The sequence below is a fragment of the Cololabis saira genome, chromosome 14, assembly GCF_033807715.1.
Source record: "Cololabis saira isolate AMF1-May2022 chromosome 14, fColSai1.1, whole genome shotgun sequence".
In the NCBI taxonomy this organism is placed as follows: domain Eukaryota; kingdom Metazoa; phylum Chordata; class Actinopteri; order Beloniformes; family Belonidae; genus Cololabis; species Cololabis saira.
Genome location: NC_084600.1, coordinates 36,482,059 through 36,505,185, shown reverse-complemented (window position 1 = coordinate 36,505,185; position 23,127 = coordinate 36,482,059). Strand labels below are relative to the sequence as shown.

The 23,127-nt window shown below is 39.5% G+C and overlaps 1 protein-coding gene across 1 annotated transcript in view; it reads right to left on the bottom strand.

Annotated features, from left to right (window-relative positions):
- Nucleotides 1-3,651: 3,651 nt before the first annotated feature.
- Nucleotides 3,652-23,127, bottom strand: part of nsd1b (nuclear receptor binding SET domain protein 1b) — a 48,723-nt gene continuing 29,247 nt past the window's right edge. Inside the window, exons 14-25 of the mRNA XM_061739268.1 lie at nucleotides 22,938-23,117; nucleotides 20,929-21,085; nucleotides 18,705-18,910; nucleotides 18,511-18,623; nucleotides 16,440-16,586; nucleotides 12,116-12,238; nucleotides 11,910-12,026; nucleotides 10,005-10,146; nucleotides 9,193-9,299; nucleotides 8,909-9,110; nucleotides 5,317-5,865; nucleotides 3,652-3,668 (exon numbers count right to left, since the gene is read on the bottom strand). Of these exons, the coding sequence (XP_061595252.1) occupies nucleotides 3,652-3,668; nucleotides 5,317-5,865; nucleotides 8,909-9,110; nucleotides 9,193-9,299; nucleotides 10,005-10,146; nucleotides 11,910-12,026; nucleotides 12,116-12,238; nucleotides 16,440-16,586; nucleotides 18,511-18,623; nucleotides 18,705-18,910; nucleotides 20,929-21,085; nucleotides 22,938-23,117 (2,060 nt within the window). The remainder of the gene's footprint in view (nucleotides 3,669-5,316; nucleotides 5,866-8,908; nucleotides 9,111-9,192; nucleotides 9,300-10,004; nucleotides 10,147-11,909; nucleotides 12,027-12,115; nucleotides 12,239-16,439; nucleotides 16,587-18,510; nucleotides 18,624-18,704; nucleotides 18,911-20,928; nucleotides 21,086-22,937; nucleotides 23,118-23,127) is intronic.

Here is a 23,127-nt window from a genome sequence, read left to right as displayed (position 1 = left end):
GGCAGACTTTTATTTACACACCTTTCAGAAAATAGAACATTCTTGAACTTTGTCATTTGCATAGTGACAGCAGTTATCCCATACATACTTATTATAAACAATAAGTAATCTGTATCACAGTAGCAGTAATGAACAACTGTATGACAGGATAAATTACTGTGAATAAAGTAAACAAGTGTAAATAGAGTAGTAGAAAAATAAACTAAAAATAATGAACTGATAATAAAAACTGAACTATGAAACAGTGTAAGAAGTTACTGTAAATAAATACAATGACTATAGTAGCAGTAGCATCTTGTGTCCATCCATGTTTCGTGCTGGGAGAGTCCGCGTGCGATTCACTGCTGGAGTGTAGGAGAACCTTCCCTGCATGAGGATGTGATTCTGGAAGTTTTCCAGATCTGATGTAGTCCTGCAGAGTGTGAGAATAAAGATACAAAAACATTATGTCTTTCTGATAATTACTGACCTATAAATCATTCAACATATTTTGTTGATCACAAGTTTGAATTTTTTTCTTTGTTGAAGTCACTGTAATTATGCAGAAAGTAAAAGCAAGTAATGTATAGCTATAGAAAAATTAGAGAAATGTATATATTTATACACTCACAAGATAAAACGACACATTATAAACACCATAAGGTTTCTTTTACTACTCTTGTTATAATTTTAATATAATTCCAACAAAGTAGATTTATTTTATATGCTTATATGGTGTTTATATTGTATTTTTTTCATCTGGAAGTGTATACTTTGCCTATATATTTCATTTTTCTGGCTATATTTTACTATATCTACAAATGTGTTGCTTTTACCATCAGTGTATAAGTATCTGTATATACAGACCTGAAGAGTCAAAAGGTTTACATAGATATTGACATTTGATACAGTAGCAACACTTACAGCAGCTGTAGTAGTTTCAGGATAATTGTTTTTGTAAAACACACTGACATAGGTGTTGACAAAAGTGCATACCTGGAGGTGATGAACGTCTTTACATCCTTCAACCATCTCGTCCAAGACGACGGCTACACGGGCTTGTAGCGAGAGAACGCCGGGCCAATGTTTATTCTCCACCGGGCATTTAGCTTGTTACTCTCCCGCTTTCTTTTTTTCGCCTCCTCTGCTCCGTTAAAACTTTTATTTTCTTCGTTTTTTTCGCTGCTTTGGCCATGATACCAGCTCCTCGTTCAGCTCAACACCAGCTTCTGCTGAGCTCAGCCTCTGCGCTACAAGCCCCGCCCATTTTTGTCTCGACTACGAATCGGGAAGGAGGGGGAAGTGACGTATGTGCCGTAAAGCAGTCAAAGTCGTAAAATTTGTAGTTTTTTAGTGTGGCAGGGTTCCTACCATGCTCCTCAAAGTTACATAGTGCCAGTGAAAGCGATACAGAACCCCTCAGATCATGACAGAGGTGTCATTAAACCTGTTGGAAGTTGATGTACCATCACAATGACTCTGGAAATATGATATTAAGGTGGAAAAGTTACGTAGTGTCGCTTTAAGTGTATCAAAAATCTGTATTCATGCATCTTGACAAGGAATTTGCATCCATCATTTAAAAGTTTAGAGTACTAACCAGAAACACCAAATACTTGCCTATAGCTTGAAAAGGAAAGGGAATTTAAAAGTAGCAAACGTACTGCTGAAACGGAGCATTTAATGTCCCAATGCAATTTGAATTAACATGATGATTATTATTATTAGTATGGATATTATTAAGCCAAATTTGCTTAGCATGAAAATAATGTGGATATATCATGGTCATTTTCATATTCATAAGAGTAAATTTTCAAGGAAAACCCCTTGCTTTTATGTTTTCCAGAAAGAAATTGAACTTTACTTAAAATGAATCACTAAATCAACAAATGAAAAGGCTATTAAAACTGTAGACTTGTGTTATATGTTCAATCTTCTTGAATAACAAACATCACCCCTGGCACATGTTCTGTATTTTATTTGTATACTGTTCCTGTATACTATTTTGTGATAATTCTTTTAAATAAAGTAAAAAAAAAAAAAAATGGCCATTTAAGCATTAAACCAATATTAGGTGTTTACACACACACACAAAATACATTATTAATTGTATAATAATAAAAACTGGCTGGTTAGCATGTAGTGATAGCAACACCGATGCTAATTAATTATTTTGAATTCTAAACATATTTAAGTTAATGGCGCTAAAACTGTCCCAGAACTGCCTAGAGATGCTTTTCTTATCGCACCACTATTTCATCCATGATTACATACTGTAGATACACAGTAAATGCTCCTGCTAATTCGCTTTTAAAGAGCTACGAATATCTCTGAAATTTTGTGTTCAAACTGTTTTTATTTATTAATTGCACCGTTATATCAAAATGCTATTTTATAGTAAAAAAAAAAAAAAAAAAGTGCTAGTATTTAACTCAGAATCCTGTCTTCCCACCCGACAGTCTTTAAGAACAACATTCATTGGCAGTTTTTAAAAACCCAGGTTTTAGCTCCTTGCTTTAATGGGATCGTGTTACTGCTGTCTGGTGTAGTCTGGGCGTTTTTATTTTTTTCTTATCGTCTTTGAGGGAATTGGAGAAAGACCCTGGCCTTGATTTTCCTTCATAGCAGCACCACATTTTTACGACGGAGTATTAGGGCCAAACTAAGACAAAAAAAAGTTGGCAATTACGAGAATAAAGTCAAAACCTAATGTTGCGAGAATAAAGTTGTAATATTATGAGAATAAAGTCGTAATATTCCGAGAATAAAGTTGTAACATTACGAGAATAAAATCGTAATATTACGAGAATAAAGTCGTAATATTACGAGAATAAAGTCATAGCCTAATGTTGCGAGAATAAAGTCGTAATATTATGAGAATAAAGTCGTAATATTACGAGAATAAAGTCGTAATATTACGAGAATAAAGTCATATTGTTGCGAGAATAAAGTCGTAATATTACGACTTTTACTCTCGTAGTATTACAACTTTATTCTCGTAACATTAGGCTATGACTTTATTCTCGTAATTTTATGACTTTATTCTCGTAATTTTACGACTTTATTCTCGTAATTTCCAATTTTTTTTGTCTTAGTTTGGCCATAATACTCCGTCGTACATTTTAAAACCATGCCTACTGAAAAAAACCCACTCCTTTCCAAGCAGTAAGGTGTTAATGAATTACATCTAGTCTGCTGAGTGATGTGATTTATTTTAACTAATTCAATTTGAATCCAAATTGTTTAATTTATATTGCAATTGACTTTAATTTGACCAGATCATGGAAGTGTGCTCATAGAATTCTAAGTAGCTTTATGTTGGACGTATACATAGAAAAACAGATCCCAGTACAAGGTGCTTATTTCTTTAGTTCCTCTTCTTATATATTTATAGAGCAGATGTTTCAACAGGTCAGTGGCAGAGATCTAACATGTCATAATTACACTGAAATTACTTGTCGGGGGAATTGTAAAAAGGCATTTGTAGGGAAATGTGGCTCTTACAGACGCCAAACCATTTAAAAAATATCTCAGAAGAAATACAGTCTAAGGCATTGGCAGATAACACACACAGAATATTAAGCTTTAAGACAGAACGAAAAAAAAAAACATGTGGGAAGAACATAAGTGCAAGCATCACAGCAGGAGTCCGTTGTTTCAAGCTTCTCACGCTCAGACTTTAGTTTCCCCTGGATACGGGGTCAAGAACAAGAGGAAGGAGCACCCACACCTCTCCCCCGTCACCTGTTGTGCGTCACATAATAGCATATAAATAATTATCATCAAACACTGTATACACACTGGATCCAACCTCCTGCTTTCAGTCCAGCCGCTGGATCACGAGGGGCAAAGGGTTCATTTTGTTTTGCCCTCAGTCACATCGGTCTGTGAAATGTGCAGTCCAACTAAACACAGCCCACCCTACGGAGCTGATTAATCACGCGTGAGATTTGTGTCTTTGCCACCCTAACACGAGGAACAATGTCATTCACTGAATCCACATCTTTTTTTTTTTGGCCTTGAAATTATGAAACAAGAGTCTGATGGATGAAATCCAAAACTACCGTCTATCAAAAACTGAATTGATTGAACTTGATGCATGATTTATTTTTTTTTTTTTTTCATAGGAAACCAAAAAATGACAAAAACCATCATTGTTGGACAAGTTTCTAGCAATTCCAAGTAAGTGGAATAATTATCCCTGACGGTTTTATCTTGATGGCATCAAGAAGGGCTGGCAGCAAGACATGGTTTCATGTAAATGACAACTCCCCTGTTTCAGACTGAAAGGTCCTGGATTTAAGTCGACTCGGGAGGTTTTTGTTGGCAGACGTCTGCTCTGTCAGTCCGCTGCATTTGAGTCCGGTAGAAATGTGGCGTGATGTTGGGGGTTTGAAAAGCACAACCAAAACTCACCAAGGAGACAGAAAACTCCAACTGATTTAATTATGCACAGATACAACAATGTTTTTTCTAATGTTTTTTTGTTTGTTTTGTTACAGCCACTCTTGATCTAGACAGATGTAAACACAGTATGAATCTAACTGAATCGTAACCTAGTAGAAGTCACAAACTGAGCACCGCTGTGTTTTTCTTTCGGCCCTCAAATCCTGAACTTTGTCCACTGGATATCAAAAACTGAATGTAAGATGAAATCAGTCTCAAAGCTTTTTTGCAGGCCAACCTTTCCAGACATGATGTATGATATCTAAAATATTCAGCAGCAGGTGAAGTTGGTCAACATGACACCAAACATGCTGAGGTGGAACGCGGTTAGAAGTTCCAGGTTCTACGTAGCCGTCTCCCTTATAAAGGTGCAAGTGTACAATGAGGTGATTATTAGGATAAAACTACACAATGGAAACATAAATAAACTGTGAAATTGTTGGATATTCTTTATAAATCTATAAAGTATTTTATTCTGTTTATGTTTTCATTTATAAGCTTCACAATTTATTTATGTATTTACGATTACATTTTTCCTAAAAATCCCTCCATACATCCAACTATTGGTTAAATACAGCAACAGTCTGTGATTCGTTAACTTCAAGTGCTCTTTTACTGTAGTGACTCTGAGTTTTGTTATAAATAAAAATCCTGTGCATCATTCTTCCTCCTCCTCCTCCTCCTCATCATCATCCTCCTCCTCCTCCTCCTCCTCCTCTTCTTCTTCTTCATCTTCATCCGCTTCTTCAAGCTCCAGGTATTCAAGCCCCACCTTTTCCAGTGATGCTTCTCCATCTTCCCCACTATAGTCAGATTTCTGAGTCTCCTCCTCCTCCTCCTCCTCATCTTCCTCCTCGTCCTCCTCCTCCTCCTCCTCCTCCTCCCCCTCCTCCTCCTCCTCCTCTTCCGCCAGCAGCTCCTCTTCGTCTTCTTCATCTAAAACATCCCTCTCCTCCTCGTAGGAAGAGATGGGCGAGTAGTGCGGGAGGTCGAACACGTGCGGGCTGCTGGGGGCGTCAGAGCTGCTGTGCTGAGGGGAGGCGGCGGGAGCAGCGACAGGAATGGTGATGGGTACGGGGATGGAAAAAGCAGGAAACGACTCCGACGCACACACGCCTCCCCCGCCGCCGCCCTCCGGCACGCTCCTGCCGGCCTGGGTGAGGCCGCTGGGAGCGCTGGAGGCGGCAGAGGGGATCACAGCCATGCCCAGCCCCGAGGTGAGGGTTCTGGGCTCGGGCGCGTACTCTCGGATCTCTCCCGGTTCCAGCGGGTCGGGCCCGCAGGGGTCGTGCTCGCTGCAGGACAACTTGCCGTCCAGTTTGGAGATGAAGAGCAGGCCTTCGCGGTGCTGAGCGCAGTAGGAGCTGGGGCACATCTCGCAGAAGGACTTGGCCTCCTTCCCGCAGACGTCACACTGATGCCACGGACATTCCCAGCGACCTGCGACGAAGACACACAAATTTAGAATTTATTAAAGGATAGCCCCTTGAGATGTAACATCTCATTTTCATAAAACATACAACATTACAATATATCACATTACAGTACAGACATAAATGACATAAAACAAACACTGACATCTTGCTCAGCCTCCCACACACAACCCCTACACACTAGGGATGGGCGGTATGGACTAAAAAATGTATCACGATAATTTCTGGCATTTATCCCAATAACGATAAAAATGACGATAAAAAAAATACCAATTCGACTCCACCTTTGTAACTATAAATCTATCTCACTCTCAGATCCGGCAAGTTTGTTACACAAAAACATCATCAATTTATCCTTTTTTCTTTCTTTCTTTCTTTCTTTCTTTCTTTCTTTCTTTCTTTCTTTCTTTCTTTCTTTCTTTCTTTCTTTCTTTCTTTCTTTCTTTCTTTCTTTCTGGCTCATTTCTTTCTTTCTTTCTTTCTTTCTTTCTTTCTTTCTTTCTTTCTTTCTTTCTTTCTTTCTTTCTTTCTTTCTGGCTCATTTCTTTCTTTCTTTCTTTCAGGCTCATTTCCTTCCTTCCTTCCTTCCTTCCTTCCTTCCTTCCTTCCTTCCTTCCTTCCTTCCTTCCTTCCTTCCTTCCTTCCTTCCTTCCTTCCTTCCTTCCTTCCTTCCTTCTTTTTTCCCTTCCTTCCTTCTTTCCTCCTGCTTTCTCCTTCCTTCTTCCCTTCCTCTTTTCTCCCTTCCTTCCTTCCTTCCTTCCTTCCTTCCTTCCTTCCTTCCTTCCTTCCTTCCTTCCTTCCTTCCTTCTATCCTTCCTTCCTTCCTTCCTTCCTTCCTTCCTTCCTTCCTTCCTTCCTTCCTTCCTTCCTTCCTTCCTTCCTTCCTTCCTTCCTTCACATACGTTGTGCGTCGATTTAACGCAGAACCATAAATCAGCTTCATACAAAAACATCATCAATAGGAATTTATCGTTTTTACCGCGAGATGACAAATTCTTATCGTGAGGAATTTTTTTGACGGTATATCGTGAACGGTAAAATATCGCCCATTCCTACTACCCACATAAAGTTACAAAGTAGGCTAATTGAAGAACCGAGACAATGAGATAAATATAACAGAGAGAAAATAAAATAAATGAATAAATAAAATAAATAAAAATAAATAAATAGAAAAAAGGACACAAAAAAATGGACTTTATTTCCGTCATACAACAGAAGAGCATCTCGCTTCATGACACCGTGTCCTAACTGCATGCGACGCAAGCGAGCGTCAGCGTCAAAAACAATTCCATTGCTTTATTTTCTATTGGACTGTCCTAACTGGCCGCGAGCGACGCAGCGCGCCATTTTGAGCTGAACGTTTTGTCGGACGCCCTGCTTCTATTTTCTTCCTGTCGCTCGCGGTGAAAGCCGGTTGAAAGCGCTGTAGGAAACAGTCATTTCAATAAAAGAACCTCAATAAAGTGGCAGCTGCTGGAGGGAGATCGCCAGGGAGCTGGAAGATTCTGATAAGATAATAAGATATAATAATAAGATAATATATAATAATAAGATAATAATAGGATAATATTTCTTTCTGACACTTTATTGAGGTTTTTGTAGTGAAATGAGGAGGAATCATAGAGATAACTTCTCATTTCAACTAACTGGATCAGCCTCATCCATGACTGTTTCCTACAGCGCTTTCAACCGGCTTTCAATGCGAGCGACAGGAAGAAAATAGAAGAACATTTAAATATCACAATATCAAGCTTGTTTTCTGTTTAGAACAGGGGTGTCAAATGTGCGGCCCGCGGGCCGCGTGCGGCCCGAGAGAGATTTTCATGCGGCCCGCGAGAAGTTTACAACGCAAAAAAACAAAATGTTAATTTACTAAAAAGGAAGGCATAAATAATTGCCATGAATCGCAGCATATCCGATAATATATTTCTTCTACAAATCTATCGTTATTCCACAAAGAGAGCAGTTTTCGAAATTTTTTTAGTCTTCTAGAATGCATTTGCCGATTTTATTTATATTAACTGACTACTATTATATATTTTCGCAGGAAAAATATCACTGCTAAAAAAGATGATAGAAGATATTTATTCTGAGAATTTCAGTTTTGAATACGAGGATAGTGACAAAGTAAAACAGTTAAAAGAGAGAAGTGCTGACTTTTTCGGCACACTGGCGTAAATATCCGCGCCAATTTTTAAAAATAAATACACTTAATTGTACTGGAAAAATCTCTAAATCACAAAGAAACACTCTCGGATGTAATAAGAAAGATTTTGCTTTTAATTAAATTTCCTATAAAAAAGCGAAATATAAAAAAAACATACTTGTTTCTGTTTATCTTTGTAAAATTATATTAAAAGTATCTTACATAATTTGAAAAAAAACAAGAAATTTCAAGAAAAGATCCTGAAGAAATATATTTTACATAATTAGAGTGTAAACAAATTGCATATTTACTTTAAAATTAACTAAACTGATATTGGATTAGATAACAATAGTAAAAAAAAAGAATTAGAAAAAAAAAGGTTTTGCACCGTTTTTGTTATTTTGAGCGTGCGGCCCGCGAGAAAAAAATTGGTCAAATCCGGCCCGCCAAGCAAAATGAGTTTGACACCCCTGGTTTAGAAAGTACAAACGTAGGAAGATTACAAGTACTCACCCATCTTTTACTTGTCTCTTTACTCTTTTAGGAGTTATTTTAGGAGTTTCTTTCAGGAGTGCACGGGCGGGTAGTGCGGTGAATAAAGGCTGATTTATGGTTCCGCGTAAAATCGACGGCGTAGCCTACGGCGTAGCCTATGGCGTAGCCTACGGCGTATCCTACGCCATAGGGTCTGCGTTGGTGTAACGCGGAACCATAAATCAGCCTTTTAAAAAGCGAGTTTCAGCTGTCAATCAAAATAACGCAGGGGCCCATAACGGTTTCAGTGTGGACAGAGAGCGTCCGATGCCACGCAGTGCGATGCGATAGTCGGACGCTCGCGTGCAGTTAGGACAGGCTGTAACGTGTCCTCATAAATACACACTACCCGGCGGGTAAAGCCACTAACCAGCGGGCCTCTTGGTGAGGTTCAGGCAGTCTGCGTGGTAAACTTTGGGACATCCGGGTCGCTTGCAGGAAACCATCTGTCCTCCATCTCCGCAGCTGAAACACTCGTCTTCCCTTTCTTTGGTCAACACCACCTTTTTCTTCTTCTTGCCGTGGCCTCTCCGCTTGAGCTTGCGGCCTTTTTCGTCAGACGGAGGGTTGTTCTGTTTGGGGGGGGAGCAGTCTTTGTTAGCGGTCTCTGCTGTACGTTAGAAAAGCCACCACGCGCCGGCACGAGGGCCTCACCTTTGGCCGGACACCCAGAAAGCCGCTGCAGTTTGGCGCTCCACATTTACACACGGTCTTCCCGTTCCCCAAGCACTCCAGGTTGTAGTTGAAGGTCAGCTCTGTGCCTGGACAACAAACGCAAGCCGACAGGTAAAGCCGGGGGTGTAAAGTTAGCCATTTGAACAGGGTTAGTACTACCATATTTTCCGCACCATAAGGCGCATCGTATTATAAGGCGCACCTTCAGTAAAGGGCCTCTTTTAAAACACCCTTCATATATAAGGCGCACTCCATTATAAGGTGCACTAAATATATGGTAAAATACCGTACTATAGTGGCTGGGGTTGAGTTACGTATCTACCTGATGGAGCTGCGCTACGGGAAATGCTACAAAATCCTAAAGCAAATGCAAATGCAAAAAAAAAAACAAGAAGAAAAGTACCGTATGTCAAACTTTATTGACAAAATAAAAACCAGCTTTGCTCCGTCTCGTCAAAGTCGCCATTATGCGAGTCAGTGTCGCTGCTGTTGTCTTGAACCATGTATTTTGTGACGATTCCTGCTGTTTTTAGTGCCATTACTTTGGCGACACCAACTACATTACCCACAATCCCCCTGACTACAGTAACAGAAATTACCGTAATGATCATATATAAGGTGCACTGCATTATAAGACGCAGTGCCGGTTTTTGGAAAATCAAAGGCTTTTAGGTGCGCCTTATAGTGCGGAAAATACAGTAACTTACAGATTTAGTGACAACAGTTCATCACATAGCTGAAGAGTTTTTAAAAAGAATATTTTAATTTGTAAAATAAATGAAGCCACTGACCCGCGCTGACGTCCACCAGAGCGAACAGTCCCACCCGGGTGTCCCCACTCACTGTCCACTTTTGGGTCTCACAGTTTGGCTGACAGCAGTGGTTCATGAAGCGAGCTTCGTTCCCCTTCGGCCCGGCATCGATGATCCGGTCCTAACACACACACACACACACACACACACACACACACACACACACACACACACACACACACACACACACACACACACACACACACACACACACACACACACACACAAAAACGAACACACATGTAAAGACCCAGTGCTTCATTCAGCACACTTCTAAACCTGATGCGTCCATCCCTGACGAACAGGGAACATCTGTATTTCACAGAACCTCTTCTCCACTACCGCTCCCTTTACAATTGATACCTTTTTTTTTTAAGATAAGCCTTAACCACAAGTGGTTTTGTCAAGGCTACACAGCAGTTTAATCCAAATAGTTTCAATTTTCCTCAGTTTAGAGCAGGGGTCGGCAACCCAAAATGTTGAAAGAGCCATATTGGACCAAAAACACAAAAAACAAATATGTCTGGAGCTGCAAAAAATGAAAAGTCTTGTATGTATAAGTCTTAGAATGAAGGCAACACATGCTGCATGTAGCTATATTAGTTATAGCTGGGGGAAGATTTTTTTTTCATTATGCACTTCGAGAAAAAAGTCAAAATGTCGAGAAAAAAGTCGAAATGTTGAGAAAAAAGTTGAAATGTTGAGAAAAAAGTTGAAATGTCGAGATTAAAAAGAAAAGGAAAAAGGAAGAAAAAAAGAGAAAAAAAGGAAAAAAAAAGAAAAAAAGGAAAAAAAAGAAAAAAGAAGAAAAAATGAAAAAAGAGAAAAAAAGGAGAAAAAAAGGGGGAAAAAACAAGAAAAAAAGAGAAAAAAGAAAAAAGGAAAAAAGAAGAAAAAAAGGAAAAAAAAGAAGAAAAAAAGGAAAAAAAAGGTCAAACATTTTTGAAAAAGCTCCAGGGAGCCACTAGGGCGGCGCTAAAGAGCTGCATGCGGCTCTAGAGCCGCGGGTTGCTGATCCCTGGTTTAGAGGAAAGACTTCATTTATTACACTATTGACCCTTCTGAAAAAGAGCAACATCTTTCCCACAACCCCAGCATGTTTCTTCTGCCGTGGGTGTTTACAGAATGAGAATCTGCTCCCTGCATCAGTAAGATCACATTCTGCTAAAGCTGACACAAACTAATTACTGGAGTACCTTCCCAGTGGGAGGCTCTTAACTATTTGCTTAGTTAAACCCAGGTGGTTCCTTTTTTTGCAAAGCAGGATGCATTAATTTTAGGATTTTGTGGCACTAGAGGCTTTTATTTTGGAAAGCACAGAGGAGAAAATGGGACAGAGCGCAAGAACTAACACAGTCCCAGGACTGGCTGCATGAGGACTTCAAACCTCCACCCAACCAGTTGAACTGCCTGAATAGAAAATTACTAAAATATCAATTAAAATTTGAGTAAGAAAATTAGAATATTGTGATAAAGTTCTTTATTTTCTGTAATGCAATTAAAAAAACAAAAATGTCATACATTCTGGATTCATTACAAATCAACTGAAATATTGCAAGCCTTTTATTAATTTAATATTGCTGATCATGGCTTACAGCTTAAGAAAACTCAAATATCCTATCTCAAAAAATTTGAATATTCTGGGAATCTTAATCTTAATCTGTAAACCATAATCAGGTAGGATATTTGAGTTTTCTTAAGCTGTAAACCATGATCAGCAATATTAAAATAATAAAAGGCTTGCAATATTTCAGTTGATTTTTGTAATGAATCCAGAATGTATGACATTTTTGTTTTTGTAATTGCATTACAGAAAATCACAATATTCTAATTTTCTGAGACAGTCCTGTATTGTAATGTGAAACGCTGCTGCTGTGGCTTTACCTTGTCCAGAGTTAACATGTAGAAGTTACAGATGTCATGTTCTTGAGCGTGTCTGATCCTTGACCGGCACTCTTCCTCATCAATCACCTCCCCTACATACTCGCTGACAAACTGGCCCTGATAGAAACAGAGGGGAAAAACATCTGCAGTTAATTTCTAGCTCAGCTCCAACAGTCAGAAGCAGCAGCAGAGACAGGATTTTCCACCTTCTTGATGTCGTGGACACAGCGGAGTCCCCACCCTCGAGACAGCGTCCTGAAGATCTCCACCTGGCTGTACTGGCGCTTAGAGAACGCCTGGTTGAGGCATCGCTCTCCCGCCGGGCAAACCTGTCATTTCAGAACCATTTGTTTGTTTACAAAAGAGGAGCATCAGTCATATCGATAAGATACAAAACACCAAGCTGTTACAGGACACAATTCTCACCAGGGAATATAGCCAGCAAACATGACACTTTAAAATCATACTGACAGAAATGATATGTTAGATTAAATCTTTAGAATGACCATTTAATTAAAATATACTTCTGTTGATCAAAGACATTTACAGATCACTTAAAATGGACATGAACAAAAACATGTGTATTAAAGCAGCACAATGTAACTTTCAGCTTTTGTTGAGTTTGGCGGCTCCTTTGGACAAAAGTGGTAGTGCTTTACCAGAGAGAACACCACATTTCCCATGAGCACCAGCGCGTACTGCCGGAAAACTCCTGTCCCCATCGTGCATTTGTTTTGATGAGAAGACGGGACGGACTTTCAAAACTACTTTTCTGTTTTCAGCGGTCGTTTTTAGGATGGATAGCGAAGAGGTAATGTATCTATTTTTGGATAAACAATATAATATGACGATGTTGAAAAACACTAAGTTCAACTTGGTTTTATTAAGTTGTTTCAGCGAGATTATGCGCCCTACAAACTCATACGCTCTGCACCTTTTTCCTGTCACGTTTTTTAGAGGGACTTCGTCATAAATTAGTAGTCCAACATACTTGCTGACAAAATAAAAAAATACTTTATAACCTGTGAATAACTGAATGCCCATTCCTTATATTTTGCAGATCAGCCCTGTACAATTTTACAGTTCTCAGGAAAAATACTAGAACCCAAGACGAATCCCCTGTATGTGAAAACATTCTAATTTTGATTCTTATTGAACATAGAACTCTACATTTACATTTGTATCATAACAATTCTGTCTCTTGTTTTATCCCCATAAATCCCCATCAGTCGGATATCCCTCCTCGTCTTTCAGCTCACGCCAGCGAGTGAACGCCGGGCCAATGTTTATTCTTGTCCGGGCATTTTTTTTTTGTCCGGGCATTTAGCTTGTTACTCTCCCGCTTTCTTTTTTTGCCTCCTCCGATAAAACTTTTATTTTCTTCGTTTTTTTCGCTGCTTCGGCCATGATACCAGCTTCTGCTGAGCTCTGCGCTCCACGCCCAGCCCAGCTTTGGTCTGGACTACGAATCGGGAAGGAGGGGGAAGTGACGTATGCCGTAAAGCAGTCAAAGCCGTAAAAATATGTAGTTTTTTAGTGTGGCAGGGTTCCTACCATGCTCCTCAAAGTTACATAGTGCCAGTGAAGGCGATACAGACCCCTCAGACCATGACAGAGGTTCATTAAACCTGTTGGAAGTTGATGTACCATCACAATGACTCTGGAAATATCATATTAAGGTGGAAAAGTTACATTGTGCTGCTTTAAGCAAGTGGCTTTTGGCCACACCACAGCACTGAGTTTGTCCTAGTGAAGTCTTCAATGACGTCCGTTTGAACACAGATAGTGGCAACATCTTAGTCCTGGATCAACAATAATATCAGTCAACCAAAATATCTAAATAGTGGTTGAAATAACTGGGTAAGACTCCCAGGAACAGTACTTAACTGGCACGAGTCCTATTTAAAAGTTGGACTTCTTTGTGTCTATTGCGGCGACTCAGCACGCTGAGTCCGAGATAAGTTTTATGGCGTTTAATGACAGATGCTCAGCCACAACGGCTTTCGGATTACACTCGCTTAATAGGTTTTAAATGTGTACACTGCAAAGTGTAATCGGGGTGATCAGTAAAAGGCGGTCAACAAAAATTACGGCTACCTAACTCTCCTCTCTCCCAGACAGTGCAGGTGATTGGATACTTATATAACCTACGGGGATTACCTATGTGACCCAAACTTCCTTCATCACCGTGGCAACCAGATCAAACAAATGAAGAAGGAATAATCAATATATGGCTCCTACAGTGTCTATAGGCAACTATAAATCTGAGCCAAAAAAAACTGTGGAGTTCCCCAAGGCGCCATCGTGGGGCTTCTGCTGTTTAACATCTACCTGCTAACACTTGGTCAAATTCGAATAAAATGTGTAACCATATTAATACAGATGACACACAAATCTCCCCGGGAGACAACAGTCCAATTCAAACAACGGAAAAAATACACCTATCAAATCAGAGACTGGATATCCTAGAACTTCCCCTCAGTTAAACAAAGACAAAACTAAAATGACAGTTTTTGGAGCCAAGAAAAAGATTGATTCAACCCACGGTTTAAAGCACTGATCTTAAAACCCAACAACCAGGCCAGACATTTGGGGGTTGTCACGGACCTGAATTTCAACAGTTACATTGAGCAACTGGAACTGTAAATTTTAATAACACAATATAATACTGGACCCGCTACAGGATCTGCATTTTTTTCTTTAAAAAATAAAATAAAATGAGGTGCTCTTGATTTATTATCGCCTTGAGATTGTATAAACAGCCAACACAAGTGTTGATATGTTAATGTCCCATTACGCATATAGTCTATTGATGTCCGTCCCAGATTTGACCACATGTGCAAGTCATTACATCTTGTATCAGAATTATTATGGCTGCAGCCTACTGCCCAGACTTAAAATGGGCTTTCCCATCTGTGACCACTTCTCTGTATCTGAAACATATTGTTGCTATTATCCATAAATAAAATCAGCCATTGTTGAGGAACTTCTTTATTAATCAGAACCTTCAAACACAGATTCATTCCAACAAATGAAACATGAATCATAGCTGAAATAATAATAATAATAATAATAATAATAATAATAATAATAATAATAATAATAATAATAATAATAATAATAATAAAAAATATTAAAACAAAAGACTATGTAGGACAGTTGGCTAAATTAAATCTGCGAGGGGACCTGGCATTTGACTTAAAAAGAAAAGAAAAAAGTGATCTTGTTCCCTTGCGCTAGGAATAATCATGTTGCGTCTGAACCTGAACATTCAAACATTGATGATTCATCAGACCAACATATGAAATATAACTCATGCATCATCTTCATTTACCATTTCCTATTTTTCCCTAACTGTACTTTTTACGTCCGTGTATCTTAATGTTTTCAATTCCCCTGTCTTCAACTTTTCCCCGACTATCACCATCACCTGCCTTGTGTCAAGCACGCCTACAGGGAAAGCTCGCACTGCATCTTTGTGCCAATTACCCGTATTTATGACTTAAAGTTGCAATAATTATTCTCCCTGGCGAAGGAAACTCCAAAATATCCCCAACCATCTATGGGAATGCAGCTGTAGTGTTCCACAACCTGAATCTGATCTTTTCATGCATATAACACAGGGCTGGGCGATATATCGAGATTTTAATATATAGATATATTTTCAAACGCGATATGGTACGAGACAATATCGTTTATATCGATATAGCAAATTGACTGTACATCAACGCTGACCCCTCGCGCTGTCAAAAAAGTACCTTTGTGTGCTGAAACCTGACAGTGTTGACAGGTTAGTTTTCCTGGCACAATTCTTTAAAATTTGTAAAGTTACTTGTCCTTGTATGTATTTTCTTTTATATGAAACTGAATTTATTTTTCTGCTGCCATCCTGACCAGGACTCTCTGGCAGAAGAGATATTGTATCTCAATGGGACTTTCCTGGATAAATAAAGGATAAATAAAAAAAATAAAATGTACAGTAGTTGACTTGTTGAAAGAGATGCAATTTCTGTTTACATGTTTTATTTGAGATTTAAACAAATGTTTTATTTGCATTTGAACTGTCAACCTCAGTGGAAAAGTCTGCCTGTTACTGTCTACATTGTATTAATTGCACAGTGTATTTTAATTTAATTTTTATGCAGGAAAGGGATATTTGTTTTATTTTATTCAAGAAGCATTTTTATTCTATATATGCAGGCAGTTTATTTGGTATGGGGCTTTGTATTAAAACTGAAAAACAGAAAAAAATGAAGCCAACAGAGATGCTAACAGAGATGCTATGCTATAATGCTTTGGGGGAAACCCCAAGTATGTCACAGAAGAAATATCGATATATCGAGTATCGCCATTCAGCTAGAAAATATTGAGATATGACTTTTGGTCCATATCGCGCAGTCCTAATATAACATTGATTTTATATTCTTGGTGCAGCTATGTCAACTTTTATGAAACTGGACTAAAAACAACGGAACATCCATGGTTGTCACAATAAAAGAAGTGTGTGTGTTTGCTAGAGGAGGCCAGTACCTGCGGGTGGCATTCATACAGCAGCATGCGGTTGATGCACTCGGAGTCCATCCCACACGGACTCTCATCCGCCGCCTTGCAGTTACACCGGGGGATCTCTGACAGGTCAGCTGTGAAGATCTGAACCTTTCCTATTGGCCGGTTCACCTGAATGAATAAGAAAGATGTCCATCAATCCAGGAATGCTAAACTCTCAAGAGCATTGTACAGTTCCTACAGGTCTAGTTTTCTTTCTCATGCTGGGTGAACGAGGCTTTGGGTAGAGGTGCTCAAGGTTAAATGCAGCCAAGTGCGAGTAGGAAGTAAGGGGAGTAATCTAAAGTAATTTAAATCTTGGGATTCTGGGAAAAAAAATCTAGCTGTGTGAACCCGAGAACTGCAAAACATCATGTGAAGGGACGGCTCAAAGGGTTTTTTTTTTCCAGACCTGGGCATTTTCAGTCTCACCTCAAAAACTGAAGAGAATAAAAAGTTTCGCAATCAAAATGGCTTTCAAAAAAAATCAAGGATAGAGTTAGAGGACATTTTTACAGCAAAAGGGATGACGTGCCATAAGGCAACCAAAGTGCTGTACAAAATAAAACCATAAAACACAAATAAAAGCAGTAAGCAAAGTCGTGAAAAGACAATGACCGGACCGGCCCACTGATGATACTCACCGGAGTTATTAGCCAATGTAAAAAGATGAGTTTTTAAAAAGAGATTTAAGATCCTTTTTACTTGCAGGAAGAAAAAAACAAGTTGATGGATTTTGTTGCAGCTCCGGAGCTGAGATGTAAAGACCTGGAAGATTATGATGAACTCAAATCTGATGGAAAATAATGGATCTCAATGGTATCGATGTGCATTTCACAAAGAAAATGCAGTTAAATTGCCACAGATTAACATTCCCCAAGTATTTATGTATTTGGTGACTGTTTGTCAATGGTCAGCTGACAAGCCAAAGACATTCAGGGACCACAGTAATTACTGTATGTGTACAGATTCAGCTTCATCTTCCAGGTCTTCATACCTCGGCTCTGGAGCCGCAACAAAACTCTTGTACCCCAAGTAACTGTAAAACGTCCTCTAAATCTATTTTTGATTTGCTGAAAGTCAGTAAGCTCTTCTTCAAGTCTTCTTCCTCTCTTCAGTTTTTGAGGTGAGACTGGACACGCCCAGGTCTGCTAGCTCCCTTCTGCCACAGTCTCACGTGATGATTTGCGGTTCCTCAGGTTGCCCGTACTAAAGGTCTAAATCAGGGGTGTCAAACTCATTTTGCTTGGCGGCCCGGATTTGACCAATTTTTTTCTCGCGGGCCGCACGCTCAAAATAACAAAAACGGTGCGAACATTTTTTTTTCAAATTTTTATTTTTTTTTACTATTGTTATCTAATCCAATATCAGTTTAGTTAATTTTAAAGGAAATATGCACTTTGTTTACACTCTAATTATGTAAAATATATTTCTTGAAATTTCTCGTTTTTTTTTTAAATTATGTAAGATACTTTTAATATCATTTTACAAAGATAAACAGAAACAAGTATGTTTTTTTCATATTTCGCTTTTTTATAGGAAATTTAATTAAAAGCAAAATCTTTCTTATTACATCCGAGTGTTTCTTTGTGATTTAGAGATTTTTCCAGTACAATTAAGTGTATTTATTTTAAAAAATTGGCGCGGATATTTACGCCAGTGTGCCGAAAAAGTCAGCACTTCTCTTTTAACTGTTTTACTTTGTCACTATCCTCGTATTCAAAACTGAAATTCTCAGAATAAATATCTTCTATCATCTTTTTTAGCAGTGATATTTTTCCTGCGAAAATATATAATAGTAGTCAGTTAATAAAAATAAAACGACAGTCTACAAAGAAATAAAATCGTCAAATGCATTCTAGAAAACTAAAAAAATGTCGAAAACTGCTCTTTGTGGAATAAAGATGGATTTGTAGAAGAAATATATTATCGGATATGCTGCGATTCATGGCAATTATTTATGCCTTCCTTTTTAGTAAATTAACATTTCGTTTTTTTGCGTTTCTACTGAAAGCTCAAAGACATGAGACCAAAATGCAAAAGTGTTGTCCCCGACCTTGATGTGTTTGTATGGTGGTGGTTTCCTGTCATTTTTCCTGTCCTCTTGTAGCTGGCGAAGCTCCTTCTCTGCCTGCAGCTCCCGAAACCGCACAGCTGCCTCCTCCAAAGCTGCATCACAAAGCACATGTAAGCAAATGAAACAACATGGCTTAAAGGTTGAGTCAGCCTCTGCACAAGAAGCTTTTTTACCTTTCTTGTAGGTCGCATCGACACCTTTCCCCATCTTCTCTTTGCTGTTAGCATCCACGTCCATGTAAGGGAAGACTCTGGCCTGGTAGGTCCACAGGTAGTCGTTGGAGCCAAAGAAGTGAACAGGGAACTCCCCGACATCGTGCCGCATCCGATGAATGTTGTCTGGGATTGTTTTGGGATGACTGACCTCTGCCGGCCACCACCTTTATATACAAAAGTAGAACATGAGAGGACATTCTGGTTGATTGTATGTACGTCTCATTTTTAAAGCGACACTACGTAACTTTTCCACCTTAATATCATATTTCCAGAGTCATTGTGATGGTACATCAACTTCCAACAGGTTTAATGAAACCTCTGTCATGGTCTGAGGGGTCTGTATCACCTTCACTGGCACTATGTAACTTTGAGGAGCATGGTAGGAACCCTGCCACATTAAAAAACTACAAATCGTTACGACTTTGAATGCTTTACGGCATACGTCACTTCCCCCTCCTTCCCGATTCGCAGTCGAGACGAAAATGGGCGGGGCGTGGAGCGCAGCTCCACAGAAGCTGGTAACCCGTTGCTGAGTTGTGGCTGCAGCAGCTCCACACAACAGACGTGGGGGAAAAGATCCTAATGGTTTAACTTTTCAACGGTTTCCTGCTCGGAGGCAGAACCACGCAGGCCAAGTATCTGATATAACAAAGTAAAAGAGTGAAAGAGTCGTCGGCTCGCTTTGGATCGCGGCTGTAACGACCAAACACACAGTAAAGCATGATTTATGGTTCTGCGTTAAATCGACGCAGACCTACGGCGTAGGGTACGTGGCGACACGCAACGTACGGTGCGTGTCGCCGCGTACCCTACGCCGTAGGCTCTGCGTCGATTTAACGCAGAACCACAAACAGCCTTAAACCACAAACACTCACACAGACAGGTCGGATCAAAACGCGGGTTTTATTCCCCACTTCTCCAGCTAAACGCAGTTGCTGGCCAGCTCTCTGCGGTGCAATTAACCCCAATCTTCAGATAAAACTAGTTTGTTGAGGAAAATATATTAACTCTTATTTGTAGCGGCAGAGGAAAAAATAATCTCACGAGGAAACCAAAAATATTGCTCATTACGCCTCGGAGTCTCTTCACCTTAATATAGCAGTCAAAAAAAAAGAAAAGAGAAGTAAGAGGGATACAAAACATGTACTGTATGTTGTACTATTATACAAATTTATTGAAACACATGGCTCTTCAGTAGGGATTAATTATTATTATAATTAATAATAATTAATAATCATTATTTTCTCCATATACCGCTCCCTGGCTTCCTTGTTTAAGGTATCCCGGTAAATTCCAGTTCCTTTCCAGCAGTTTAACATCTTTTTTTGCATTCTGTCTGTTCACTTGGTGAAACAGAAAAGTGTCCCGTCTCCTCTCATCAAAACAAATGCAGCGATGGGACAGGAGTTTTCCGGCAGTACGCGCTGGTGCTCATGGGAAACGTAGTGTTCTTTCTGGTAAAACAATACCGCTTTTGTCCAAAAGATGCCGCCAAACTCAGAAAAGCTGAAAGTTACGTTGTGCTGCTTTAAGTTAGCAATCAAGATTTATGAGTCCTGAGGTTCAAAGATTCAGCAACATGTTGGACCCGGTATGCAGATGTGGCATAGGGATGACTTTCTATTGAACCTTTAATTAGTGATCCACCGAAATGAAAATTTGTGGCCGAAACCGAAAATAATAATAAACACTTGGCCGAATACCAAACAATACCGAACAATACAGAACATGGTTTTTCACAGTTTTTCATTTATTTTGCCAATTTTTTCACCATTGCATAAATCAAATACATTTGATTTAGGCATGCTTTTCAAAGAAAAAAATCTTTTACAAAATTACAAGGTAGAAAATATTTATTGAACATAAAAAACATTTTTTTAATTTTCCATTCACATTATGTTGTTTTGGTTCCACCTCCTGGTGAATGTTAGGTAAAATTCTTATGTGGTTACTTTTTGGTTGGCCAACGATTTATGTTTGTGGTGCGCAACGGTTACGGGAGCTGCGAGTCTATTTCCTTATATTACAACGCCGTTATTAATTGTTCGTTTTTTCCCCCACTTATTCAACCGAACACCGAAAGTGTTTTTTTGCCATTTTTGGCCGAACAATTTCGGTTACCGAACATTCGGTGCATCACTACCTTTAATCCATTCAACATTCCCTGAATTTCATCACTGACCTGTATCGTCCCACCTTCACCCAGAGGATGTCCTTGTAGCGAGGCTTCTTCCCAGCCTTGCAGTCGTTGCAGTACCAGCTGCCTTTTGGCATCTCGATGTTGAGACACTCGCGGTGAAACGCAGCAGGGCAAGACTCGCAGCACAGCAGGCTCCCCCCTACATCACACAAGGAAGGAGTACACTTCAGTTAGTCTCAGTTTTTAGTTTTTTTTGGGCTCTAGTGGCCCTTTATTCAAAGTATACAGAGAGGAAGGGGGTAGAGAGAGAATTATGGAGCCAAATCAAGGCCAAAGGTTTTGCTAATTTGAAAATAAAATTTGAACCTGAAAATTATTTTTTACAGTTTCAATTTTTTTTTTCAGTATTAGATCTTTTTTTCAGTTTCAGATCTTTTTTTTTTCAGTTTCAGATTTTTTTTTTCAGTTTCACATCTTTTTTTTTCCTTTTGTTTGATCCTCCCGGGCAAATTTTATTTTCAAATTAGCAAAACTTTTGGCCTTGATTTGGCATAGAGAATGGGGATGACATGCAGCAAAGGTGTGCAGGCCGGGATTCAAACCTGTGACCTCTACAGGAGGACTGTAGCCTCAGTATATGAGCCGCTGCTTAACCCACTGCGCCACCGAGCGACTCATTAGTCTCAGTTTTTATGTGAAACCCAACTACGTAATGTTTAAAGCTACTCTATGTAGCAAAACCACTTCTGGCCTCATGGTGGCAGCATTTCACAGGAAAGTTCCTGTATCAATAATTGCACTACTTCAGGTAAAATTATAAAGCAATAAAGAGATGTATAATTAAGGTCATGGTCTTCTGGTTGATGGCAGGCATCGCTAATGGAAAACTGTCTTCACTTTTGCATTTAGTAGTTAGCACTTCTGACCTGTGAATAAAGACCTAACAGAGGCCTATCCCAGCTCTATGGGGCCTCGCTCCCCCATCTCGGAATGCCTTCGACTGCCATACCTAGCCCTGTTCACATGTCAGGCAACAATGTCAGGCTACAATCTGCGTACAATCTGTTTTTGTATTAGTGTAATGTAGGTTTTTTTTTTTTTCTCTGCACATTTATATATTATTTTGTACAGCCATGCAATTGTGGGTGGGTTGGGTTGCCTAAAAAATACAAATAAAAAGATTTATAAAAAAAAAGACCTAACAGAGTTAGGTCATTCAAATTGTAAAAATAATATTGTCATGTGGTGAGTGGGACGGACCCAAATGCAGGAGATGAGACGGCAGGAGTTTCAAAACGAAAAGGTCCTTTAATGAACTAAAGATGCTACACATGCAGGAATACAAAAGCGCCCCCTGCAGGTTTGGAGCACTTCCGGTTGTAGTGACCGGTTATGAAGCGTTTTTCTTTTGAAGATGGTTTCTTGTTTTATATCGTTTTGTGCTTTGCATCGTTTCTCTATTTGCAGCGCGTTTGATGATGTTGCATTTGTCTTTTTGTTTTTTTGCAGCACGTTTTTTCATTTGCACCACGTTTTGAGTTTGTGAATTTGAATCGTTTCTGTACTTGAAGCTGTTTTCCTTAACTGAGATGCATTAGGCCGTTGCAGTGCGTTTGGCCCTTGTCGGCCACCGTAGTTTTGCCATATGGCGAGTGAGAAGGACCAAAATGCAGGAGATGAGACGGCAGGAGTTTCAAAACGAAAAGGGTCTCTATTAAACAAAAAATGCTGTTCTTACAGAAATACAAAGTAATGTAAAACGAGTTTTAACTAATGCTGTACACAACTCAAAACAAAAATAGACGCCATTAAAGGGGACGTATCATGGCAGATTCAGTCTTTTAGAGGTTAAGCGTGAAAGTTTGCTATCTGTGCCACCAATCAGAGCATAAATGAATAAACCGCTCAGTCTGAGTCTGCTGCCCCAGTCAAGACACGGAATTGAGTGTTTTTGGTCTTGTATGTATATCATGCCATGAGTCATTACACTTCCTCCATTTTAGCAACAAAAGAAAAACTCAAGTGTGGGTTCCTCAAATGGGTTCTGGTACCTTCAGTGCAGACGAAGCACCAGCTGACGTTGACGTGTTCGTGGTTCTTGACACCACGGCGAGCCGTGAAGTGATTGGGGCAGATGATGCTGTTGTTGGAGAGCACGACGCTTCCCGCGGCCATGCAAAGGTCCGTCGCGTGGTAGGCTACCGGGCAGCGCACACATCGCACCAGGCGACCTACGGACAA